Source organism: Tauraco erythrolophus, chromosome 6 (assembly GCF_009769465.1).
Source record: "Tauraco erythrolophus isolate bTauEry1 chromosome 6, bTauEry1.pri, whole genome shotgun sequence".
NCBI classification, from domain to species: domain Eukaryota; kingdom Metazoa; phylum Chordata; class Aves; order Musophagiformes; family Musophagidae; genus Tauraco; species Tauraco erythrolophus.
The window spans coordinates 62,724,982-62,750,813 of record NC_141470.1 but is presented as its reverse complement, the minus strand read 5'-3'; the positions used below and the strand labels follow the sequence as shown (position 1 = coordinate 62,750,813).

General features: G+C 42.0%; 1 protein-coding gene across 2 annotated transcripts in view; it reads right to left on the bottom strand.

Annotated features, from left to right (window-relative positions):
- The window catches only part of KIF26A (kinesin family member 26A), a 109,532-nt gene that overhangs the window by 50,599 nt on the left and 33,101 nt on the right, over window positions 1-25,832 (bottom strand). For both annotated transcript variants that reach the window (XM_086613379.1, XM_086613380.1), the window contains one exon: window positions 17,630-18,130. In XM_086613379.1, the coding sequence (XP_086469505.1) occupies window positions 17,630-18,130 (501 nt within the window). The remainder of the gene's footprint in view (window positions 1-17,629; window positions 18,131-25,832) is intronic.

Genomic DNA, 25,832 nt, shown 5'->3' with positions numbered 1-25,832 from the left:
CATGACAAGGAGAAATATCACGTGGTTTTTCCAAAGAGGGACTTTACAAGGGCAAAAGTGAAGACAGCAGTGGCTGAGGGGTGACACAGCTGGACAAGAGTACCGCAGTACGTCCTGCAACAGAGAAGGTAAAAACCATGACCGTAGCAGACGAGCAGAATAACACAGAGACCCTTTGTGATGGGTAATGCACAGTTAAATAGTTTGACAGGCATGAAGAAATGGAAAACGATAAGCACAACCCTTTTGTTTTACAGTGTTATTCGGGAGCTGGCAGAACTGTTTATCTGGTTCAGTTATAACTGTCAAGAATTATTTCTCAGTGGCACATCATCTGCTAGACCTATCTGTTTAAGAGGAACTAACCAAACAGTCACATTTGTAACGTGTTTCCACATGAATAACCCCAAGAACTAAATAAAAAAAGATTGATTTTTTAAAACATATATACAGCCCTGCTTTTCAGCATTATTTATCTTAGCAGCACAAGTACACAGCATTTTTGTCTCCTGGAAACAGTTCCTGTGGAAGAACAGGAGTGATCGGAGTCGGAGATGCATCTTCTCCAGCATAATGCATCTGCGACAGAGTTTGGGGGGGGGAGGGGGGGGCGGAACTATTGTTTGGCGATTTTGCCAAAATATCAGATGTCTGTATTGTGAAATTGTGTCACGTTGATATTTTCATGCTTAGGTCACCAACTCTTTCAGTATCAAGTTCCATTAAGTCCCATCAGTCAAATGCTCATTGACAGTGCTGGGAAGGCCTCCTTTGAGGAAGAACCTGCTCTATGTCTAGGAGTACTGAAGATTTAATCAGAGACGACACCACAATAAATATTTGTCAAAAGAGTTAATTGCTTCATGTATGATAATATATGATGTTTCTGTCACCTGAAATACTACTTTGACATTTCCAACTAATTAGCTAAAATAAATTCCAGAAAAGGAGACAGTCTTGTAATGAAGCACAAACGCAATTAAGTACTTCCTGGGATGCCACCAAATTTTAAATTTTGTGCTGCCATAGATCACGTTCTACAACTTCAGATATGCAGACACAGTAATAGGGCCTTCCCAGTTACATACACACCCTCAATTTTCTCATACACTGACAACCCAAACAGAGTTTTTCTCATGAGAACTGAGGCAGCCCCGTTACTAGGTATCAAGTAGAAGAAAACACTGCCAACCAAGCAGTGCTCAACTGGTACATGAAAGGCCGTCTGGAGTTTCATCTGGAGTCATTCCCATAGATTGAATGCTGATTCCCAGTTCCCAAAGTCAACGAGAAGAAAGCGCACCCAGCTCTTTTGAAGGTCTGCTCTTTAAAGGTTAATACTCTTATCAGTATTATGGAGTGGCTAACTAATGCTTTACCATAGACTGCTACACAAAAAAATACTTTTAGAGAGCTCACCTAAGAGATATGAGGCTGAGGCGTAGAAGAATATTCACACAAATTAACTTAATTCTAGTGAAACTACTCACGCTAGAAGCCTAACTGGAATTTTGGAATAACCCTCTGCAAAACTCTTCACTTTGTAACACAGAAGTCTCAGGAAACTTAGAGATGCAGGCAAAAAGGCAGTGACCAAGCACTGCTAGAGGTCAAGACTGGCATAAAAAATGGTATTCCAGCAGTATGAGCAGGTACTTGAGCATCAACAAATTGAAGCGACAAATGTGTGGTCTTGACCTACACCAGCCATAGGAAGTATATGGCAAGGAGGAAACAACGCAGACTGGGAAAGATCCAAACGTGACATCTGAACTTCTGAGTTACATGAACCAATGCAAAGTGCTAATAATAGGCAGAGCTTACTATGGACTTAGCAATTTACATTCTAAGAAATCTACAGTAGAAAGTCTGGAGCCAGTATGTAGGGCTCACGAATTGGCATGCCAAGGGGCTGCCATGCACAGCGGCCGGTGGCATGGTGGCCAGCAAGAGAAGGAAACCCTTCCAGCAGCCACTGGCAGGCTAACATTATGTCATGGTTTGATGTGGAGGGGGTGAGGGTTCTGGGCAGGAGAGGGGCTTTGCTCCCTGTGACCTCCCTGGTTTTGGAACCAGGTCAGACCTGGTTCTGGCCACCAGATCAGACTGCCATCCCTCTCAGGCTTGAGCCAATCAGCGCCTCTGCGAATTGCCCTATTTAAGTCAGGACAAAGGAACCGGAAAAGGTGCTTTGCCCAGGAGCAGAGCAGAGAAGGGAGGAGGGCACTGCCCCCGCTCCCTGGCTCCCGGCCAGGCAGCTGCCTGCATCGGGCCGGCGCCGCCCACGGAGAATGGCGGCGGCGGAGCCGGCTGGGGAACTCAGGGGCACCCCACTCCCGGGGTGCCCACTGGGCTGAGTTCACCTGGAGAGGACTGAGATCTGAGAGAAACAGCTGCATCGACACCAGGTCAGTGAGGATGGAACGGGAGGAGGTGTGCCGGAGCCGAGTTTCCCCTGCGGCTGGTGGTGAGATAGCAGGCGGCCCCCCTGCAACCAGGACGGCCTCGGTGGAGCAGAGACCCACTCGCAGCCCATGGAGAGAAGATGCCTGAGCCTGAGGATGGTCGTGTTGGGACACACGACAAGGCAGAGAGGCATCTGGAGTCTGCGTGACGACCCACGCTGGAGCGAGTGGCTACAACTCCCTAAGTATCCGAGACTGTGGTAAAGCCCACACTGGGGCAATCTGATGGGGAATGATTGCATCCTGTGGGCTGGACTCACATTGGAGAAGTTTGTGGATTTTTCCTCATGGGTAGGGGATCCACTGGAGCAGGGGAAAAGGGTGTAAGGACTCCTCCTCCTTTAAGAGAGAAGCAGCAGTAACAGCACGGAATGAACTGACCTGCACTCCCCCAGTCCCTGCCCCCTGTGCTGCTGGGGCGGGGGGGGGGGGGGTGGGGGGGGGTGGAGGAAGGTGTCAGTTTTTAAGATCTGGCTTTGTTTCTTTTTATCCTCTCACGTAACCGGTTTTGTTTCCCTTTGTCCTTTTAAGTAACCATCAATAAATTGTTTTGCTTTTAAGAAAGCCAAGTCTGTTTTGCCCAGGACCATGGTTGGTGGGTGCTCCCTCTGTTCTTGTCTCATCTCTCAGTCCCTTTATTATATTTTTCTCCTCTCCACTTTACTGGAGAAGGAGAGACTGTGTGAGTTTTAGTTGCTGGATCAGCCTAAAATCACGACACATTAGTATGGGAATACTCCCATATATTCTGCCAGCAAGACAACCGTAACTCTCTGTCACATGCGCTGTTGTCTCAGACAAAAAATTACAGGGTCAAGATGATTTCCCAAGACATATTTTCCCATTCACTATCAAAAGGGGCTATATTAGACAATAGGACTTTGAATCAAGAAAATTACATGTTTAAGCAAAATATTGAAAAAAGAAGACAGAAGCACCAACATGTTTCTAACTAATTGTCCTTTAACTAACACATAATCTAAATGATGGCATAATCTAAAGCTAAATATGAAATCTATAGAGTTAGCATGAAACTTCAGTGAATTTTACAGGAAAGTGTAACAGATTTGTAAGAACTGACTGGAATCTGTTAACAGATCAATTCCTGTAAAAGCTATTCACACTTAACAAAAATATGAGCAGTGCATAACATACATTCCTTTTTTCACCACTTTTGTATTTTTATGAGATCTTAGAAGCCTGTACTTCTAAGAGACCAGTGATTGTAGACATTTCAGGCATCTAACTTGAAATATCCAAATCAACCCTGATATTTCAGATACCAGATGGTTAATATACTTTCCAAACTAACATATCTTAAGTTGGATGTCTGTAAATTGCCATTCCCACATTAGACACTTTTGAAAAAACACACACTGTATTTCAGGGTAAATTTAGAAGTTTTATTCTGTTCTGTGTGTGCGTGAAAGGAGGATGAGGGAAAGCCAAGGAGAAAGCATTGATTCTTGTAAAGGGGGAAAAAGTGAAGTAAGACTTGCAAGATAAAATCATCAGAAGACTAGTGCAGAAGACAACACGTATTTTGTTCATTAAGTCTTCAATTACTCAATCAATATTCTTAAACATAGAGGTAACATCAGTTTTGCTGCATGGTGAGAAGCTCAAAAAGCACAAAACAAGTCCTTCCAAGTTTAGGATTCCTTTGAAGGACTATTTGCACCATCCAAAGTGACAGCATTTTCCAGCACTACCATGTTCAGATCTCCTGGAGACAACTACATCTCTCAGATGATGAGGGCTCAGGTAGAAGGACATTTGTCAGGTCCAAGTCATTTGCCCCGAGGCAGCAAAACTAAAGACAAGTAATGGGACCCTCCCAGGCACTGTAGTTTGTCACACCGCAGTTTCAGTTTACGTTGCTTACAGCTGCTGAAGGGGTACGAATAAGATAAGGGGGCTTTGTTTTTAAACTAAATCCAGGAATTACTTCATGTGTCTCCCTCATCTCAATCCATGCTCTTCTGGGGATTGTGTGTGGAAAAGGTAATTCTCTAAAGGAATGGGAGCAACTTTGCATGACTTTTTTAAACGTGCAAGTCTGCACAGGGAGAAGATGCCAGTCGCCAGCTGGGAGGGAACTGTGCTTCACCATTTACTGAATTTTCCTAAATCACTCATGATCAAACGCAGAAATCACAACCTTGTCACTGTGAAGTGTTACTGATCACACTGAATATTTAGTGTCACACGCCTCTGCATCCAGAGATTACTAGTTTTTATTTTTTAAGAACAGTTTTGCTGGACAAAAGCCATTAACCTTCTGGAAACCGGCTAATCCTGAAAGGAAGGATTTCCCAAACTGCTCTATAGAACCCCTACTCACTCCAGAGCCACATGAAAACTGGTACCAGTAAGAGCAGCTGAGGTTGACAGGGCCACGACAACCAGTGACAACATGAGCTGTTCCCAGTTCCGACAGCCAAAGGCTGGGGGGGAGGGCAGGAAGAGACGGAGACAACCCGACACACTCGGGCCATGGAGGTGTGCTGGGCAGAGCAGGGGCATCCCCTGCCCGGTCTCGATTCCCAGCATACAGGTTCCCTGCTGTGACCAGATGGCAGGAAACATCTGCCCAGGTTTAAACAAGTCAGACTACTCAAAAATTACACTGCAGAGAAGTTGGCCATGGATTAAATTTCCAGGTACACACTACACTGTCAGACCATTACCATCTAAAGGACAGTTACAACCCTAAGAAGCTCTTTACAAGTTTGAAGTGCAAAGCCAAAAACTAAGCCATAATGTTTCCAGTTTCCTGAATATTTCCATTCTCTGGACATTGACCTTTGTCCAGGGATCCAAAAAAGCCAAGCTAGGTGCTGCCACTTTGTCTCTGTAACTCATGCAAAATATGTGCCTAGTGACAGGCACGAAAAAACATGGGAATATAAAAATCTAGACAAAAATAGATCTATCCCAGGATTGCACTGTGATGGTAAGAAAAAAACAGAAGGCTGGATAAAGCAGCAACAGAAAGTAATCAGATACGATCTCTAAATAAAGTATCAAGAACAGATTCACAGAAGAGGGAATGAAGAAAATTACAAAAGCATCAATGACTGATACACATCTGTATAATCAGAGTCAGAACTCAGTACAATTTATTTTATTTCAAAAAATTGGTCCCATAATAAAACCATTCAGCAGGGCTTCAACAGTGAATTGCAGGCGAAGCTCTAGCAAGTTGAAGCCTGAGTCTGTACTGGGGCTTTTTAAAAATTTTATTTTAATTTTATTTTATTTTTAAGTTGTCTTTACCCCCTTCTGACTAGCAGGCAGGCATACAGAATTCTGAGTATTTGCTTTAACTTTCTATATGGCCCTTTCAGACTGGAACATCGCAGCCAATTAAACTGTAAAAAAATGCTTGATCTAATGATTTTGCAATATATTCAATCTACTGTTTGTATATGATAAAACAGTAATTTTCCCACTAAATGATTCATGCTAAGTCTCTTACGACCTACTACCACTAACTGGAATAAATGTGACGTAAATCTCTATCTGGATAATGCTCATATTATCCACGCTTATGGGAAGGCAAGGTTTATAAGTCCTGCATACGTCTTCTATGTGAAGTGCCTCCTCCTCAGACTGCTGAGCATTATGTAAAGTTAACTGTGCAGCATACGCCAGGCTGAAGTGAAACATGTTCTGGATAAACTTTTTACTGACTTTTGACGATGTTTCTGCCCGGGCTCATTATAAAATAACTCGGGCATTTTATAACTACAACACACTACAGTAGTCATTTTATAACCTGCAGCTGCAATGTGGTAACGAGAACACCTAAACCTGCAGTTTCAGACTTTTACACGCATCTCGTGTTCAGTGTGAATCACATGCAAAGCGTAACATACCTTCCCCCAAAATTGGTCTTCAGCTACAAGAGCTGCTAATGCCTGGCTTATCATAGATCTTTGAAGATGAGGCAGAAGGAGAAGTAGAATTAAATAGAAATAGGAAGGCTTGTCTGCAGTCACAGACTGGAAAGTAATAGAAGAGATTCAAAGACAACCTCAGGGCCCTTGCTTTTTGAACTAATATCTTTATTACCAAGACAGGTTAAAGGTTTGGATCTTCACCACTAAAAATCATTAGCAGTCTGTGCTTCACACACAGAAAGGACCTCACCCTTCAACTGCAAGGCACGTGCTGCATTCAGAGCCAGTGCCCTTGGTAGAACAAGGATGAACAAGAGGCAGCTTGTTCCCCTGTGACCAGGGGCTCCTGATCTCACCTTGGCAACAAGATCTCTCCTAAACCATGCTCCTTGGTGCCTGAGAAATTCATTAAGGTTTTGGGCAGGTCCTGGGCAGACCTCTTTCATCTATAGAACACCTATTCCTTCTTTCAGCCTGCCCATGTTCCCAGGCTGGAAGGTCTCTGCAGCCAGGGCTCTGGTAGCACAAAGATGCCCCCAGGCAGCAATGGACCAATTACTTTCAATGCTGTTTTTTTTTTTTCCTCCATCTTCACAGGTATCTGACCACCAGTCACACAAACTTCACCCTCCTATCTGCACATGTAAACCCATGACTTGGAAAGTCAGGAGGACATGAAAAAGGGCTATGAAGAAGGACATAGGTCCTGCTGCACATAAACACTCTCAAATTGGGACTTTTCACATGCAGTGGGTTTAAAACAGTCAGACTAGGGGAATTGTTTCTTCTAATGCCTCCAGGCAAACATCAGAAAGTGTTGCCCAGAGCCCTCCCTGCTGACACGTATTACAACAGTTATAGTCTCCAAAACCAAAAAAAAAAATATAGCTGTGTACTGCTCAGGGTGTTTTAACTTACCATTGTGGTCAAAATTAGAAATGAATTGTTTATTCAAGTGGACAAATACACATTTGAATCCCTGCTTTTTGTCAGAGGCTGATATGAGCAAGCAAAGGAATTCATTAACAAGCCCATAATAATGCAAATTTCTGTCAGTTTAGGATTGGGTTTCCTATAAGACAAATGCTTTTCCATTAGGACTGACTTTCACAGGCCAGATGTGTCTCTAACAGCAGCGAAACACAGGACACGTACAGAGCTTCGAATCAGGAGAACTTGTGTTGCCTTCCTGACTCCACAAGAAAATTTCTCAATGACTTTAGGCAACTCAACCAAAACCTCACTGTGCCTTGATTACTCTCTATTCACCAAAATGGAATAATCATGTTCCCGAGAATTACAGGTCTTACCATTTTATTATAATCATTATGTTGTTATAATGATTGACATAAAATGTCAGCAAATAAAGGCAAAGGTGGACGGAGACTGTCATACCTAATTTCTATTTCAATCATGCTTGCACTGCTTATGTATTACATGTAACTACTTTAAGAAGAACATCCCTTGAGACTAATTTGCCTGAGAGCTACCACATGCAAGGCACCCATTGACTAGCATCTTGCTTGAAGAGGTACAAGCCCTCATTATATGAAGAGAAAACTGGGTCTTTAGTACACCCGAATCGAGAGAACAAGGTTCAATTACAGGCAAGCTCATGAAGCCACATTAAGTTCACAAACACAGGCACATCTCTGACTATGTGACCATTGTTGAAGGACACGGAGCTTCTAAACAAGGACAGAGTTGTGCAGATGCTGCTCTTTTCTCTTTGTGGCTGTTCCCTGCTGACCTGCTGTTTACATCCCACTTGGAAACCACATAACCCAGATGCACAGACAGTCCTGACTCACCATGACTGGAGAGATATCTCCAAGTCTGCAGATGTCTCAAAGTTCTTTCACGCGTCCAAATGTCATGTCAGTGATGAGGAACTCCAGAATAACTTCCCAAATGTAAGTGCGCAAAGAAGTGTCAGGTGAGATTTGACAGAGATGTATTTAGGTAAAAATAATCTAAACAATGGTCAACTCAAAACTGGCAGTTACAACTCAAAAGACCTAAAGTTGGTTGACAGTTCCTATGAAATAATCACCTCAAGATATAGCAGCAGACCATTAAAAAAAAAAAAAGCAAAACATCGCACCAAATTTTTGACATCACAAGGCAGGGCACTGAGAACAAGAAGGAGAGTGTCCACATACTGAGTACCAGCTGCAGTCCTAATCCTGCATCTCAAGACGGTGGTAGTGGAGTAAGGGAAGTGACAGCCAAGCAAGTAAATGGGCAAGAGGACAAAGCAGCTGCTTTAGATGGAGAGATGAAAGAGTATGGGACTCTGGTTTGCAGAGGGGAAGGCTGAGGGGGATCTGACTGAGGTTTACAAAGTCATGGAGGTGGTGGCTAAGCTGAAAGTGAGTACTACTTTGCACTGGGATAGTGAACTCGTGGAACCTGCTGACACAAGAGGCTGTGGAAGCAGAGCGTCAGTAGGGTCAGAGAGGGATTAGAAAAATTCCTGGACAGCAGGTCCATTAACAGACACTAAAGGGAACAGACAGGGCTGTGTCCCTGAGACTTCCCCACCTGTGCATGATGGGCAGTATGAGCAGACTGCAGAAAGCAGCCAGGCTCCACGGCTCTCCCTAAACACCATTTCCAGCTGTGCTGCTGAGACAGCCTTGGGCTAGATGGGCTGCAGCTCAAATCCAGTAGGATACTTCTTATGTTCTTAACATTCCCTTCTTACGCTCTTAACATTCCCACACAATCTTTCACTCGAGTCTTTCGTAGCTTAACTAGCAACAGGGGGTTGCGCTATTCCCATCGGCCTCCATGTGTACTTCGGAGTCATCAGGAGAGGTTGGTAAGACTGAAGGGGATGTCCATACAGCTACTCTGCATGAATCAACTAAACCCAGACCCTTCCCAAGCAGGGAACATAACAAGGGCCACTTGTCCTGGTTTTGCTTGGGTAGAATCATAGAACCGATTTTCTGTTCAGAAAATCTAAATTTCTAAAATAAGATGCATTTTTAAGGAGACTGCTGCACCCGATTCGGTGAGAACAAAGTTGATAAGACACTTGTTTTCATTTGTAGCCAGTCGTGGTATGCAGGTATGCCTAGTGATCTAGCACTTTTCAACCTGTTTTTGCTAATAATGCAGATGTTCAAGAACCTGGAGGGGAACATGGCCAGGGCAACTGACACTTAATTGGCAAATAGGTATTCCGTACCATGTAATGTCATGTTCACTATAAATTGTAAAGTTTGTTAGGGACAGTCTCTTTTTTCTCAATGATCCCTGTCCCTGCAGGGTCTTGTCCATCACTCTGCTCCCAACGCCTACTCTCTTCTCTTGCGATTTTGCGACCTTCCTGCTCCAGAATCGCTAGCCGGGAATGCGATGGACATCGATCAAGGGCTGATGAGCAACTGCACCATACATCACTTGTCTGTATATATTATTATTGTTGTCATTATTATTTTTCGGTTTATTTCAGTTATTAAATGGGTCTTATCTCAACCCATGGGTCTTCCTTCCTTTTCCTGATTCCCCTCCTCGAGTGGGGAGGGGTCACTGGGTAATAGAACAGCTGCCTATTGTTTAGCCTCGGACACAGACTAAACTTAGACACTGCTCTCCCTTTCTTCATCCTTCCACTGTCATCTGCCCTCCTACAGCAGCCAACCGCCTTGTACAGCTTCAGCACTGTGACTTTTAAGAAGCAGAAGGGGGAGGTTCTGCATGGTACATCCATTCTCTTTGTCTAACACCACCAAAAACACAACAGCGGACTCCTGCCTATGGAACCTTTCAAATGCTTCCTTCGTCTAAAGGTACCAGAAAAGGACAAACTCATCCAGTTTTGAGATAGTGGCAGCTATGCAAATCCAGAGGAATTAATTCATAAGCACTTGGGCATCAAACAAAAGTAATAATGACAATAGGTCAACTCTGAAAAATGCCTAACCACAACATCAGTTTGTATAATAATTTATACGGACTCATTTGCCTAGAAGTGTTTCATGCTTGAATCTTACAAGTACTACTTTCCGATTCAAAGCAAACCTCTAATTATTGATCCTTCATTACACTGGGAAATTACCTCATCGTAGTTTTAAAGTTCTATTTATAAGTCTAATAATTTCATCATTGATTACGGTGACTGTATTCTAATTGTAAATCCATTATCTCCTCAACAATGAAATAAAATCAATAATGCACGTAAATGGGAAAAAAAGGAATTTAAATGCATACATTAATGTCATTTCAAGTAGCACTATTTTATGCACCATCTCTAACAAAACTGTGTCACATCATTAGCAATAATGTGAAAAATCTTCTTCAATTAACAGAGCTGATTTGATGCTATGTTCAGTAAAGTGGCAATCCATTCCATTAAACACACACATATGAAATGCTTGAAACATCTATGAACTCTATCTATACATCATAAATTCTCTCCCAAGTGCTGAAACAGAAAAGTAGATACAGTTTCTATTGATGCTTTTTAAATCTCCTTTCAGAAGCTACCACCCAGGGCATTTCAGTGATTCTAGTTGCAAGTAACAAAGAGCATCAACATTTGCCACATGCTCAGCTGCTCATGCCACAAAACAACAGGAGATGCTTTCAGCAATGCTCACGCTGTGCACAGCTTGACGACCTGGAGTCCCACGACCTCAGCATGCCATCATTCCAGTACAGAGTCTATAGAGCAAACATTAAATTGAAAACAGTTTCCAAAAAATGTATAATGTTCAATCCTATTTTACACAGGCAGGACGACTGGACAATCCACACTTGCATCCAGCCGTGCAAATCAGTTTCTTCCATGTGGTATACAGAGACCACTGCAAAAGACTTTCTGTCGACCAGCCGGCACACAACTAAGGTCTGAGCTCAGCCTGAATTCATCTGGTTTCTCTGCTGCATTAACCTCTGAAACCAGAGGGCATTATTCAGCTGCAGTCCACCCTTAACAACCAACATAGCCAGTGCAGAGCAACGGCAGCCTCATAAGAGCACTTCTACATCAGCTATATAGAGTCTTTCTCAAACGTTGGATGACATTTCTGAGTTCCAGCCAAGAAGTATGAGCCTCTCTTGTAAGGCGAATTCTCATGTTGGGGTGGCGTGGGATGCATCGATTAACAATGAATTCACTGGTAAATTCATAGTGGGGCACATGCACAGTATAAACGGACCAGCAGGAAGTAAAAGAAGCTGAAAGTGAATTGAGTGAAGAGAAAAGGCAATCCCAAAGAAACTAGTTCAAAGGCAAGAGTAGAAAATTTAAATATTTTGGGTAAAAAAAAGGAAATTTTTTCTTGGTGTAGCTTATGATACACTTGCTGGATGAGAGAATGACCTGCGGGCCAAAGGTAAATCTTGTGGATTATGATTTGCACATAATCTCTTAAAGTCTACTTGTTCTAAAACTACCCCAATGAGTACAGGAGAAGTCTGGGCCAACATTCTTTATTATTGCTTGTTGACTTCAGTTGCCAACAAAGGCGAGTACGGACCTGTTTCCTTGTGAGAGCTGTAATAACAACTGCTTAGCCTAGAGGGGTGACGGATCAAAAGAACTGTCTTCAGGTGGTAATTTGAGCCACAAGACGGTCTGGGCCCTGAGAACAGTTACCCTGTCCCACACTGTAAAACCAATAGTACGGCAGAAGTGTCAAATACACAATATAAAGATATGCAATGCACACTCTCACCTAAGAAAATGCTCATTTCCATCATGCAGCCCATACCCTTTCTGCCAACTCTTAGCGTTTTTTTCCTAAGTCGCTCTGGTACCTGGGTGTACTTTAAAAAGTAACCTCATTTTCACCTTCAGCATCCAACACTGGGGGCAATCTAGAAAAAAAAGCATTAAATCCTTGGCAAGTACACAAAACAGGGGGCTACATTTTTATCTGTGTGTTTAAGGCTGAATTTCCAACCCACACTTTCTTGAGCTCGTCTGCTACCCGGCTGCTGGAGCAGAGTCTCATCGACCCTGAACGCAAGGTGTCCGCAGCAGCGTCGTCCTCCTGCATCACACCCCTCCCTCTGCATTTGCTAGGGCAGCTAAGGGCGATGCAAGGCAACACGGCACAGCTGAGATGCAGCAGTCTCCGGAAAAGTCTTTTCCATGAGGGTTATAAATTAGGTTAGTATGAGAAAAGCATTTAGCAACTTGGATCAACAGGTTTCCTTCTGCTGTTCGGACTCGTCAGAGAGAGTGACCAACACTAGCTTTGAAGATTTATGTATTTATTTGCCACCTCCTTTCCTTTATGTACTTCCTCTACAAAAGCAGTTGCACCAACACGACTAAAGCCTCTATGCAACCCCGGCCCCACCACCTGTCTGGGGTTTGCCATCGACTTCTGCGGAGTCAAGATGTTATATGTAAAGTCTGAGAAATGTCCCAAAGCTCAAAGTCATCCAGATGTCTCACAGACAAGATTTATGGTCAAAGCACTGTACTTTAATTGTTTCATTACAAAGTATATTTCACGCATTGTATTAATAAAAGGTCACTGAGAAAGCTATCAAGAAGGGTTTTAAAAATTAATTTAAAAATCTATTTGGTATGACATTTATCAAAGTAAAAAAGTAAATGTTGGAAAGAATCTTGTCCTCCTCCTGCTTTCCACAGTCAGCGTTTTATTGCATCTTCTAAGTAAAATGTACGTCATTCTTACTATAAACAAACAAAGAGGATTTAAGGAAAGTCAACAGAGGCTGAACTACCCTCAGATGAATCCATCTGGTTTACATTAGGGTAAGCAGGAGACTTATTCTTAAGAACTACAGGAAAGCTTGAATTGTGACTATAATAACTTTCAGAGATTTTTCACATAAAAAAAATAATATAACTCCTCCAACTTTAAAGTATATGCACCCATTTACACATGCTATGGGTGAACCCTCCCTCTCTGAATCAGGCCATAAACTTATACCTAACTTTAAATTTGTGAATACTCTCAGGGACCTACATTGGTCTATTGATAAATTTACAATTTTATATCCACATGCTTTAAAAGTTTTACTTAAGTCACTTTTAATTTTCCAGTGCTCAAACTCTTCCAATTTCCTAATGGTGCATTTTTTAAAACATTTTTAAAACAACTTAGAAACCAGTAAAGATTCAAGGAGCCACAATATTTTGCTATATATTCGAATTAAAAATATAGTTTGACAAGGATTTCATTTTGCATAAGATGAAAGAAAAAGCAATCTGCAAAACAGGCTCTATTTCACTGTGATGTCTTTATAGCACATGGCATGGCTACTTCACCACTTTTATGCAATACGTAACACTGCATACTAATAACACAGCCAACTGAAAGCACACAGTAAGACCTTCTTTCTCCACAATACACACAGATATTTCTAATGGCTGGTACAAGGTATTTTCAGTGGTTTTAGTTTTCTACCTCTCCATCAGATTCCAACACATCTAGGGGAGCCTAAACTCCCCTTGCTCCTCTGCTTCTGATATAAACTGAGTGGCAATGCTGAGCACTGCTAACATGTTTCTTCATTTGAGTAGTAACCTTATAGTCATTTGTCAGGTCTAGAATTAAAAACATCAATATAAAGCTATTTATTAATTAAAGTTGTCAGTTGTCCACTACAAATCAGCTGTCTCACCCAGAGTTATACCAGCTCCCTCCCCTCCACAGCACTAGCTGTCTGGTCAGACTACCTATCACTGCTACTGGTGATTATTTTTCATAATTTTTCACAACAGGCCACTTGGGTAAAGCAGCTGATTACATCTTCACCTTTTGCACCCTGGTTGCAATCCCAGTCTTCCCCTTCCTGAACCTTCTGGATCCTTAATTACTGTTCCTCTTCACAGCTCCCGAAGCCCACAGTTATTACTTCAGTTTGAGCAGCACCCACACTATGCTTCAAAGACACATTCCTGTTCAAAAAATTTATAATCTATATAATGGATTTTCACACTTGAACTCCAAACATATATTAAAAATGTATGATGTCCTGCACTTCTGACCCCCAACATTCAGCCCACAAGTGTTTTCGCAGCCAAAAGTGACATTACAAGGTAACACATGCAAGTTTGGGGAGGGAGATGAGAAGACCAGAAATCAAGTCACAATTTTTTCCCCCCTCTCCACAGACAATTCCACTACTGTCACTATTAAAGCTAGCCATAAATAAAAAACATGGATCCTGGAGAAATCTCTGTAGGTGTGAGGTGTCCCGAGGTTTGGCAGCCATATGCTGGAGTGTATTTTCACTGCTGCAAGGCGCTGGGCACACAGCACCCCGCCTTGGCCACCCAAGCGAGGGTTTGCTCCATCCATGTCACCCACCCGGGCTCTGCTGGCACCAGCAGACAGCGAAGGCACCTTCAGCAGACAAGGCAAGCCAAGACATACATCCAAATAAGAAGGGCAAAGCACCTCTTGGAGGTAGCTGCTGCGCTCCCACACTACAAAGGGAGTGTCGGTAATTAACTTAGAATAAACACCTGTCTTTTTGGCAGCTAAAAATAGTTGAGACAAACTCCAGGCTTCATCTCTGTCCATCTTCCTGTCTCTAGAAAATTAATCACGTTTACTTCGTGTAAGCACTGATTTAACTCAGCACTGAGTTAAATCACTTGAGAAGTGAGGCACTTGGATAACAGTTTCCTACTAGGGAGTTCAGCACTTGTTTCAATAAGAACCCTTTGGTAAGAAAACCAGGCAAAATTACAGATTCTGAGTGAAACACAGGTATTTACAGAGTGGTCCAAAGAACTCACATCACAACTGAGAATATAAACTCCCAGGAGAGGGTGTCTTTTTTTTCTGAATTTGTGCAGTACCTTGCCTAATTGGGGGCTGAAGGCTCCAAGATGTAGTCACATAATGTAATAAATAATAAAATCAACATGTCCTTTCTGCTGAAATTCTTCTTGCTCCAGAATTCAAAGCCAGATCAGCTTCGCCCCACAAGAAGGACAAGAAAGGTTACTAACGACAGACATCTCCAAAAAGTACGTATATCCACATCTCTCTCCTGGGTTAATCTTAAACCTAAACCCTGTCTCCAACTTAGGAAAGAATAGCCAAAGTCAATAAATAAATAAATAAAACTTTTCTAATGGGAAAGGAAATTCAGACTTGGCAATCAACAGAAGTCAGGGAATCCCAGTCTTTGTAAAATTGTAAGAGGAGGTGAGACGAGCATTAGACAAGAATGTTCTGCAGCGGATGCTGGTCTAGGCAACAGCTAGACTAGCCAGTTCCTGAAATCCTTCCAATCCTATTTCCCCGACACCTGTGATTCCTCTAGGGAAAAGTATAGGGGAAGCACTTTCTGCCTCACCCACCCAAATTGCTTCATTAGACACAAGGCTCTTAATAATACAAAAGGTGGCAGGAGAATTCAGACAGACATAGAAAGGACAATCCGGGCAGAGATGCACAACAGAGTCATTTGGGCTTAAATAAATAAAAATAAAATCAATTTTAGAAGAGAGAGAGAGAAAGAAAACAACTGAAGCCTAGCTTCTCTTCAAAAACTGCTTCTAAATCTGAACTGTCCTTGCAGATGACTGGATCACATCCAAGCAGCCTCCGACAGTCACAGTCTAACAGTGTTTGTCCTTTCATTAAAGGTCACTGTTTTCCAGGCTACTGAGTTTCTTTGCACATTTCTAGATCACACTTAAGCTCTGTTGCATTATACACAATTTTCCTTCACAGGGGTTAAATGAGGCAACTCAGTTTTATCTTAGAATAACGCAGTGGTTAGGGAAAACCACATCTATCAGTCAGCATGGCTAAGCAGGAAGAAATCTGGAGCTGGCTGTTAGTGAATTATTTAAGACAAGAATAAGGGCAGGCAAGGAATGAGCAGAGAAATGGAAACACTTCTGCTTCCAGAGAGTGCAGGCTTCTTAACCCGGTAGCTTTATCATTTTTTCCTACCTTTCTGTGATACACACAGGATTTAAAAGGTAATTAAAAGGTAACATCATATGCCCTACACTGGTCAAACTGATCCCTAATGCATGCAACAGCATTTTAGAGAAAAGCACTCATAGCAGCAGCTCCTCATAAACTATTAAGAGCTGAATGGGCCATTTTTTCCCCATTTCTCAATGTAAAATGATCAGAGAGCAATATGACATCAGTGAAGACTCACTGGATTTAAATAGGGACCCCTCAGAGGTGGGATGTGTGTCCATTCACAAATTTCCACAAGAGAGAGAAGTATGGGAGGGAGGAATCACGTCTCCAAGCCTTTTCTGGAAGGAAATGCCACAGCCACCCTGTAAAAGTAATGTTACACAGCAGCACTCTTAAATATTTATCTCTGATGATCTTGGAGCTCAACCAGCTGAAGCTAACAAGAAATATTAGGTGGTGTTTATATCCAACAGCACATAGTGCATGATGTTAAATTTAAAGCTGTCTAGCACTAACATACCTGGTCTTGCAAGATCTTCTACAACGTCTTTAAGTGAAAACCATGACTTCTAGTCGTACACATTTCATCACTACTCACGCTCCCCCGTTCACTACCATGGGAAAACAGTTTAGGAATAAATCTTAGTCAAAACCAGTCACTATATCCTCCTTCTTAGCATGGTTCCATAGTTACAAATCTGTAATGAACTTGCTTTTAAAGGTAACATGCACCGCTATAAAACTTTTTCCTTTCCCACAAGAGTTCTTAAAATACACACAGAACAGAGGAAATCAACATTAATGCTTAACATCCAAGTGCAATGACATTTACAGGCATGTGGCTATGAAGCACCCTTCTGAACGCCCTCCTTCACAGCAAACTGGTTTGCAGCACATCTAATCTGAAGATTAATGCTCTCCATCGTAGTCTATCAACAGCATCTGCTGAACTGAACGCAGCCTCAGAAGTTCAGCACTAGACTTGGGCGTCAAGTTCAGCTTTGACACAATCCCATGAAGGGCCCAGAGTTTCCTACGTGACAAACTTGGCCTTTTCTGTTTTTCTACAGGGGTCACCAGGTATGTGACAGCCAAATAACCTGCATACACAAAGCTAAAATAGGTGCAAAAACATCTGAGGAAAGGATCTCACCATCTGAGATAAGAAAGCGAATTCCCTGTGACATCTGACAGAACATGGTTCAAAGCTCCTTTTTCAGCTCTTCAGCCCTTGAAAATGGTTTAGAATACCATTAGCTGATCCCCTCTAAGATAAATATGTGTACATCTCAAATTTTATCTTTATCTCTCTGTATATCCACACACACATAAACAAAACTCAAGCATCTGAACTATCTCTACTTACTAGACAAGCTTGAGGCAGGAAGCTGTTCACCCTGGAGATACTCCACATGCCCTCAAGGTACTGCTGAGCTTGGATGGTGACGGAGCTCAGAGCGCCGCTGAGACCACTGGGGGCCACCGTGACTTGAACGCTGGAGTTGGGAAAACTGCCCGAGCCTTGAGACCATCCAAGTCCCTTCTTCCTCTCTGCCCCAGAGAAGAGATTCGGTGACTTTCCAGGCTGCCTGCCCACCTGCCCAGCAATGAGTGGCAAGTCTCTCTGGGAAGAGACCGTGACCATTCTGGGTACCACGCTGGTCACTGCCCCAGCACCGGGCGGAAGGTCGGGCATTTCTGGGTAGCTGGTTTGACTGAGGGTGTGCATCATCTGGATGGCTTCCTGCTTCAGCTGATTCAAGTGAGTGGCACAAGTTTCGCATCTGCTCTCTCCTTCATTCCTGTTTTTCTGTAAATAGTCAGGCACTTGAAGCTTGTCAAAAATTAAAGCTGATAGTCGTGGGTCCTAGACAAGGCAGAAAAACCATACAGAGTTAAAACAATGCAGAAAGATAACAAGAAAGAAGAAGGCAAAAGTTCTCTGTGATTTGCTCTTCACCCATGGAAGTACTTTATTCTGGTAACTCTCAAGCCTTTTTTCCCTCCCACACACTCTAAAAGACTCACAAGTCACAGCGGATTAATAAACCATAAGTGAATTCATTTGTATTAAGCCCAGCATGAAAATTATCATCAAAATTAAACAGTGGAGCTGTGGTGTACTTGATAACTACTCATTCTTCTAATTAACTCTCCTTTGGAGACATCTAATGTGCCTGTGTTTCCCATGCTCAGGAACAATGTTAGTTGAAATGCTGAACCTACAAATATCATAACATGTTTCAAAGGCGTACCATCACCTTAAATCCAGGAAAATCAGACTTAAAAGTATTTAAAAAAAAATAGTGTGTGACGTGGTAAACGTTCTGTTGTCCTCATCCTCAGAAATGATTAATCAAGTGGCATAAAAAACAGTTTCCATGGAGCTGCCCACAGCTGGCTCCTCTGCTAGCAAGGAACGTTATTTCTGATCTTTGCAACCCAGATGGTTGCAATATTCCCTTACGCTACAGATGCTTTGATGAGAAATAGATTTGAGCCTACAGCCATGTGTGAAGGTGTGACAATGTGCACACTAAGAAGCTGATTTGAAAGCAACACCTATTTTGCCTCCACAGAGCAATTTTTACTCCCCTCCCCCTTGCTAGTTCATTTTAAGGCTGCCCAGACATTTTAAAACCCAGGTCTGTTTCCAGTTCAGAGATAGAGTTACCTATCTCCTGAAACACACAAACGCCTTCCCATCCCAAACCTGCTACTGTAAAGATTAGACAAGAGATTAAATCCAGCCCTGTTGTAAATCTGCTATCAAGACTAATGCCGTGCAGTACAACTGACCCAACTTCACACACTCTCATTGAGCTCTCTAAACAATTAAGGTTTTAATGAAATCACAGCGCAGCCAAAGGTTTATTTGTGTAATTATTTTAAGTGAAAATATTTAATTTGCTTGTTAATAATGAGGGCACACAAAGCTAGTAAGTCAGCCATCCAACATATGCTGGGGGTATCCCCAGATCAGTACTCATTTTTTAAAATGTATTACTTTATGCCAAGCTGCAATTGCTCTCTAGGAAATGAACGTCCTATTAGAAAACTAACTAATTCTGGTTTTAATTACAACACACATCAATAAAACTCTTTTAAGAAGTCTTGGCACTGGTACTTTGGCTTTTCTCATTATTCTCTTTCAACTCCGCTATTTCCCTTTGCTCTGAATTCATAAAGTCCTAAAACACTGCTTAACTTCTGCTGCAGCAGCATGGAATTTATCTCATTTTCAGCTGCTGGACTACTCCTGTGATAGTTTTTAATCTATCTCACAAGACAGTACGGTGTTGATAGAAACCATTGTGAGTATATCTACCATCACATCATTCCACAGCCAAACGCCACTAACAAAAGTTGTTTTTCTTCCCCCGCAATAATCTCAGTTATTGTTTATTTACTGGCTTAAAAAAAAATAAAAAATAAAGGTACTTCTCAGGCTAAGGAAAGATACATCTGCTGCTGACTGAACAATTAATTGCATTCACACTACTGAGCCAGTTTACAAAACCAAGTGAAACAGTTTCATTTTTGTCTCTTTTCTCTTTTTTGAGGTTTAGATCCTGGTAAAAATGCCTTTGAAGTTGCACCATTGCTTACTCTCCTGAGCAAGAGAATTCTTTGCCTCCAAACCTCCCAGAAGACCATAATACTAAATTAACAGATATTAGCCTGGCAAAAAAAGTAATTAATATTTTAGAAACTTTTTTCTACCCAGCAGCCCTTCAGCAGAAAGTGTTCTTGGTTAGACTCAAAACATACAAAGACCTAGTGCTGCAAGCACTACCAAGCCTCTGGCAAAACAAAGGCCACGCAGTCTATCTCCCAAGAAAAACAAACAGCACCGCACTCCACCGAAACTTTTCCAAGGGAGAGCCCTCTAAGCAAATTCTTGCCGAGGCTGACACACAGCATCTATTCAAACAGCCCCAGAAAACAGGACCTTCCAGCGCTGGGTGCCCCATCTGCGGCCAGGCACATCCCTGGGCTCGCTCCTTTGATCCAAGTTGGGCACACAAGGAAGCACCTGCGGGTCCCGACTGCGTGAGCCTCATCTGGCAATGTTTAAAATTGCTATCAAATGTCAAAAGTTTCAAACAAGCAATTAAAGCGAATTACTAGGTGAAACAGGCTTCTCATTTAAAAGAAACTACTTCTTTTGATGTAAAGAAAATTAATGACCCCAATTCTAGCTCCATAAACACAGTTTACAGCGTAAGGCACATCAGAGTCAGGCCCGTCTTGCAGTGCCAAGGAAATCAAGTGGATGCCATATTAAAGGGGGGAACAACAACAAAAAAATTTTGATTTATTTAGAAAATTACACAGAGCAAACCAGATAAGCACACAGTATGCCAAATTTAAACCTTCTAATTTATTTATAGTTAAAAAAAAAAAAGCCATCTCATTTCCAGTGCCTGTATTTTGCCAGGCATTTACAAAGAGCCTTTTAACCCACTCATCCAGCCGCTGTGATCCCCAGTTTGCACCCGTGGCCACGCTCCTCCAGCACCTCACCCAGGGCCCAGCTGCACGGTTAGATTACTTTTATTTTTCCACTCTGTGCGACAAAAACACCTGGCTAATGGTTGGGTGTGAAGGGCAGAGGAAACGCAAGGTACTGTTAAAAACATTAACCACAACTTAAAAGTTAAGCCAGCCCCATTAAAGAGGTTTTACTACCCGGTGACATTGCCTGGTCCCGGGGAGCCCCCGCTTCGGCAGCTCGCACCCTAACGAGGCTGGGGTGGAAGTTACACTCTCATGTTTTACAGAGGGAAGAAGTAAAACCTGAGTGACCAAATGTGCTAGCCGCACACGTGGGAGCAGGGGAAGCAGTTAAAGCCACCCTTGATACGGCTCCACAGGCAGAGGCGAGCAAGACAAAGAGGGCGTGTGAGTGCTGGGGGGATTGGCACAAAAATTAAGCATAAAACATGCAAGCCTCTATTCAAGTAAGCGCTCCAAAATCAATTTAGTCTGCTGTGCTACAAAGAGGATGACTGCTTTATTCCTGCACAGCATAAATAAACTGCGCTTTGTCACACCTACTTTCCAAATGCTGTTCTTACCTTCTGAACAAGCAGGATAAGTGAAACACTGTGATGCTGTAACATTCACAGCTTCCCCTCCTGCTACAGAAACTAAGAGCCTAATTTCAATCTCAGCTTGTTAACTTTTGCATGTACATTTTAGATATCCAAACATCACAGACTGTTAGAAGGGTAAAATAAATGGTTTTACTAGGGACAACTCCACTGGGAGCGCAGCAGCCCCCAGTGAGGTCAAGGCACAAGATAATTACATATACTTATACAAGGAAGAATTTTCTGAAACACCTGAATTTAGCACTGTTTTTCAGCAAGTAGTTCTCAGACAGAAGCAGGCTTGCAAACTGCTGTGGGGAGATTAAACGCACACATGCAAATTGCCCACACGAGGAAGAGCACATGGATGTGGTCTGCAAGCCCTTCCAAGCTCACCCAGGCAGGATGGTAAACTTGGAAAACCAAGATTGCACTCCCACTAGAACACACAGTAAAACACCCGTTTAGTTCAACACCAGCTGCATTTAGCCTGCAGTTTGCCTTCAGGCTTTATCTCTGAAACCAGGAGTAGGGAAAACGAGCTTGGATTTGAAAACACATCCAGCAACACATAACAGAAAGAAAGAAAGAGTCCTTTCTATGTCTCTATGATTTTCATTCACGCTCCCCTCTCTGATGCAACCCTCCAGTGCTGCGTTGCCTCCCCGAGAAATCCAGCAAGGACCAAGCAGGGTTTCAGCTACGCGGGTAACACCGATGTGCTGCATGCGGGGCACATAAACAAAACCCACATCTAACAACTGTGAAATACTACGGCCTCAGACTGTTGCCCTTGAAGCTACAGACATATTCAAAGCAACTGGAATGCGGCCAAAGGCCAACAGCTCTGAAAAGCCCCTCTATGGCTTAGGCACCAAAATCATAGCCAAGTTTTCAAAAGCATGCAACACCAAATGACCTCGCTGGAGCTGAACTCCGTTGAAAACCTGAAGCAGTCTGTCAGCGATATTGCACTTAAAAAGTTACATTCTTTTGAAATTTTAGCTCAACCTGTAATTTCCCAAGCATTTAAAGTTTGCAGTTAGAAGATCTGTTTAGTTAACCAGGAGTAATAGAGAGCTTTTCCATTGCAAAAGAGAAACAAAAGATACAAGCTTTGAATCTTACCTGCAGCTACTGACTTGTAACTCCCAAACTAAGCAAGAGGAGAGGACGCAGAAAAGCATCTGGATTCTCACTTAAGAAGTCCCTGAAGTAATACCCACCCATCTGTAACCTAATCCTTTCAGCGAGGAACTATCCACAGAGTGCGAACAAACGATGACGAACAAATGATGAAAAGTCAAATTGCCAACAACCGTTCTCAGTAATTACCTGCAGTTCTGCCTGGTGCTAGTTTCTGCAACGCAAGTGTATCTGGAGCAGTATTCTGAATTAAATTAAATTCTTGGTATAAAGATAATTAAAAAGAAAGAAGAAGAATCACTGAATGTCACACTGAAATATATACTTAAACACAGACCTGGGTAAACAACATTTTTGAAGGATGCTTTGGGAGAAAGAAATGTACTTTCCCAGCGCAAAAGAATCGATGTTAATGATTTTTTGTCTTAATTGTCTTTCCAGATTTCTGCCGCGCTGCTTACAAATTAGTTTTTATCTTACATGACATTGTGAAATATCCACTAATATCGTCTATATTGACAAATACTTTGAAGGCTGACGCTTGCTTTCAACTATATAGCAATCATTGTCAGAAAAAGAGAAGCAAAAGAGAACACTATACTCAGCAATATAGTATAGAGACTGCTCAATGTAATCAAGGAAAAAAACAGTAGTAACGGTTAATTTTTATTTTTTTTTTAAAGAAAGTTTCCAAGTAGCTGACTATCTCAAGGGAATGAAAATATGAGCTGTAAGTCTTCAAGTAACTCATGTTGTGAATTCATTCATTTACTGACCTAATCTTATCAGAACATAAACAATCAAGAAAAAACAAACACACAAAGCTTTTACAAAAACAGAATTCACCAGAAGTCCCTTCTCCTGAGAGTTAAAGGTATCTGGAACTTGCAGTGTAACTTTGCTGTCCTTGAAAAGAGCTCTCTGAATAACCAGGAGAGCAATCCCCATTTCCAAAGAGAGCAAAATGCACATGCATTTAAAGCCAGCAGATTGCTGGCTTTTTAAGGCCGGCCTCTCTCCCTGAATGTCTCACTACCTTTAGATGGAAGATTAATTTAAGCCAATGGACTGTGGTCCTCCTCCCACACTGTCCGCTAGTAGGATTTCTTCCAATCTCCAATCCCAGTATTGTTTCTAACCACAACCTCATGTACTGCATGCAGGCATATCCCACTGACTCTACACAGCTGAGACTCAACTGAATTTCTTTTCATCTTTGGCATCCCGAACGGTCTGAAAAAAAAAAAAATCTGAGCACATTTTCTTACTCATTTTGTAAGCATATTGCATCTCTTTTAAACAGCACCCATCTTTCTAACAAAAGTCAAGCAATACAATAAATCTGCTAAAAAACACATGACCCCACACTAAAAATTACTGTGACGTGTTTAGTTATTCTGTAGCCTCCGCTGAACTCTATTTATTTCCATTTCCTGCCCACTTTAATGTACTTCAGTGGCCCGCAGTAAAGTTAAAGCAATAGGTGTCTGTCATAAAGATGAATAGTGCTATTGGAATGCATAATACAGTGGAAAGAGGAAATGAGAGCAATCTGGTTTATTTACATCTCAGACTCCCATCAGCACCTCAACCCACCTCCCAGTGGCTTCAGCCTCCCTTTCCTGTTATCTTGCTGTATAGTCCCCTGCAATGATTTGGCTTTTAACCTCGCAGAACCAGAGGGTATGAGCTGATCTCCCAGACCCGCGTTCGTGAGCTGGCAGAGTACCGGAGCAAACAGCCATGCAGTGTGTTTAGTGCAAAGAAAACAAAGTAAAGGTAGTGGTTGTGATTTAAAATAATTAGAGACACAAACAAAACAAAAGACCCCAAAGAGATCTGCTATCACAGTTAAATTTAGATCAACACACAGGAACCTGACTACTTCTGAAAAACAGTAATTACTGTATCACAAAATATTACTTTTAATCTCCTTTCTTTACGACCTAATTAAACAGATATTTTACTTGCCTTTGGAAAATGTTTTTCTTAATTTCATTCAATTTTAACATTTGGTGTATTCTATAAACTACACAGCCAAACTAGTATGTAATTTTGTGCTTATTTTTAATAGTGCATGACTTCATTTAAAAATGATGACTTTTAATTTGCATGTTTATTGTTGGTTTTAAGTAATCCTTTAATTTTCCCTCTTGGGTCTGTGGCTTACTGTAACTTCACAATGCAAATTCAGTACTCATTTTGCTCATATGAAAATACAGTCTTCCAACACCCATTGTGTCTTTTTTCCTTCTCTCTCTTTTTTTTTTTTTAAGCCTTTATCAAAGTATCATTTTGAACAGCAGCAAGTGTTTGGCGAAACAACTGCATACCCATCACCACACAATACTTTGGTGTCTGAAAAGCCTTTGTTTGACTGTTACTTTCAGAAAGAGTCACTTAGAAGAAGTTGCCTTTCAGAAACTCACACAAAAGCTTTTGATCAAAATTAGACAATTTTATTTAAAAGATAAATAGCTTTCCATCCTTAATTATTTCTTCCTTGAAAACTGGAGAGTAAATTTTGGTTAGCGTTATCATCAGCGTGGTAACTCAGATTACAGAAACTCTGCTCAGACTGCATAAAAAGTCACCACCTCTCTTTCCTCTCAAAAGCAAGCTGAGTGCTTATGAAAAGTGTTAGAATAACTACTCCAGAAACTGATGTTCTCTGATACCTCCATCACGCTGAATGATACCTACTCCACATACAGTTTGAGTTCAGTCAGGCTGCCTGGATAATACCACAGCTCTGAATTTCAGCATGGGGGTGAAAATCAGATCAGCACCCACTACACGGAAAACATGCTGCCTTGTCAAAATGCCTCAGAAACATCAACTCTTAACATCATTCTACTGGAAACAAAAGGATGTTTCCACTATTACAGTTATTTAGGCAACAGCCCATGTATTCAGAATGACAAACTGCAACGATAAGCCTTGTGAGATGGAGTCCTTCACTGATGAACTCTGGCCAGAGACCAGCAACCCAGCCCAGACAGCCCAGTGGACTAGGAGAGGAGTAATGCCCCAGATGAGATCTTCAGCGTGTTTAAGTGATCATAGCCACGTTTGTCCCAGCAGAACCATGCCCATTTGTATCAGACAGACCTTTAATGAGGGAGCTCAAGAACGCCTGGACACCAGCCGCAGTGAAAACAACTTTGGCTTGGAAAAACTGGATAGGAAAAAAAAAGCGTTTGGAGCACTCAGGACATCTGTATACAAACCCTACAACTGTTTCCATCCAACCATCTGAATCCAATTAAAAGAATGCTCAGCAGCAGAAGTTAGGGAGTGGACACATTTTCCAAATGAACATCATTA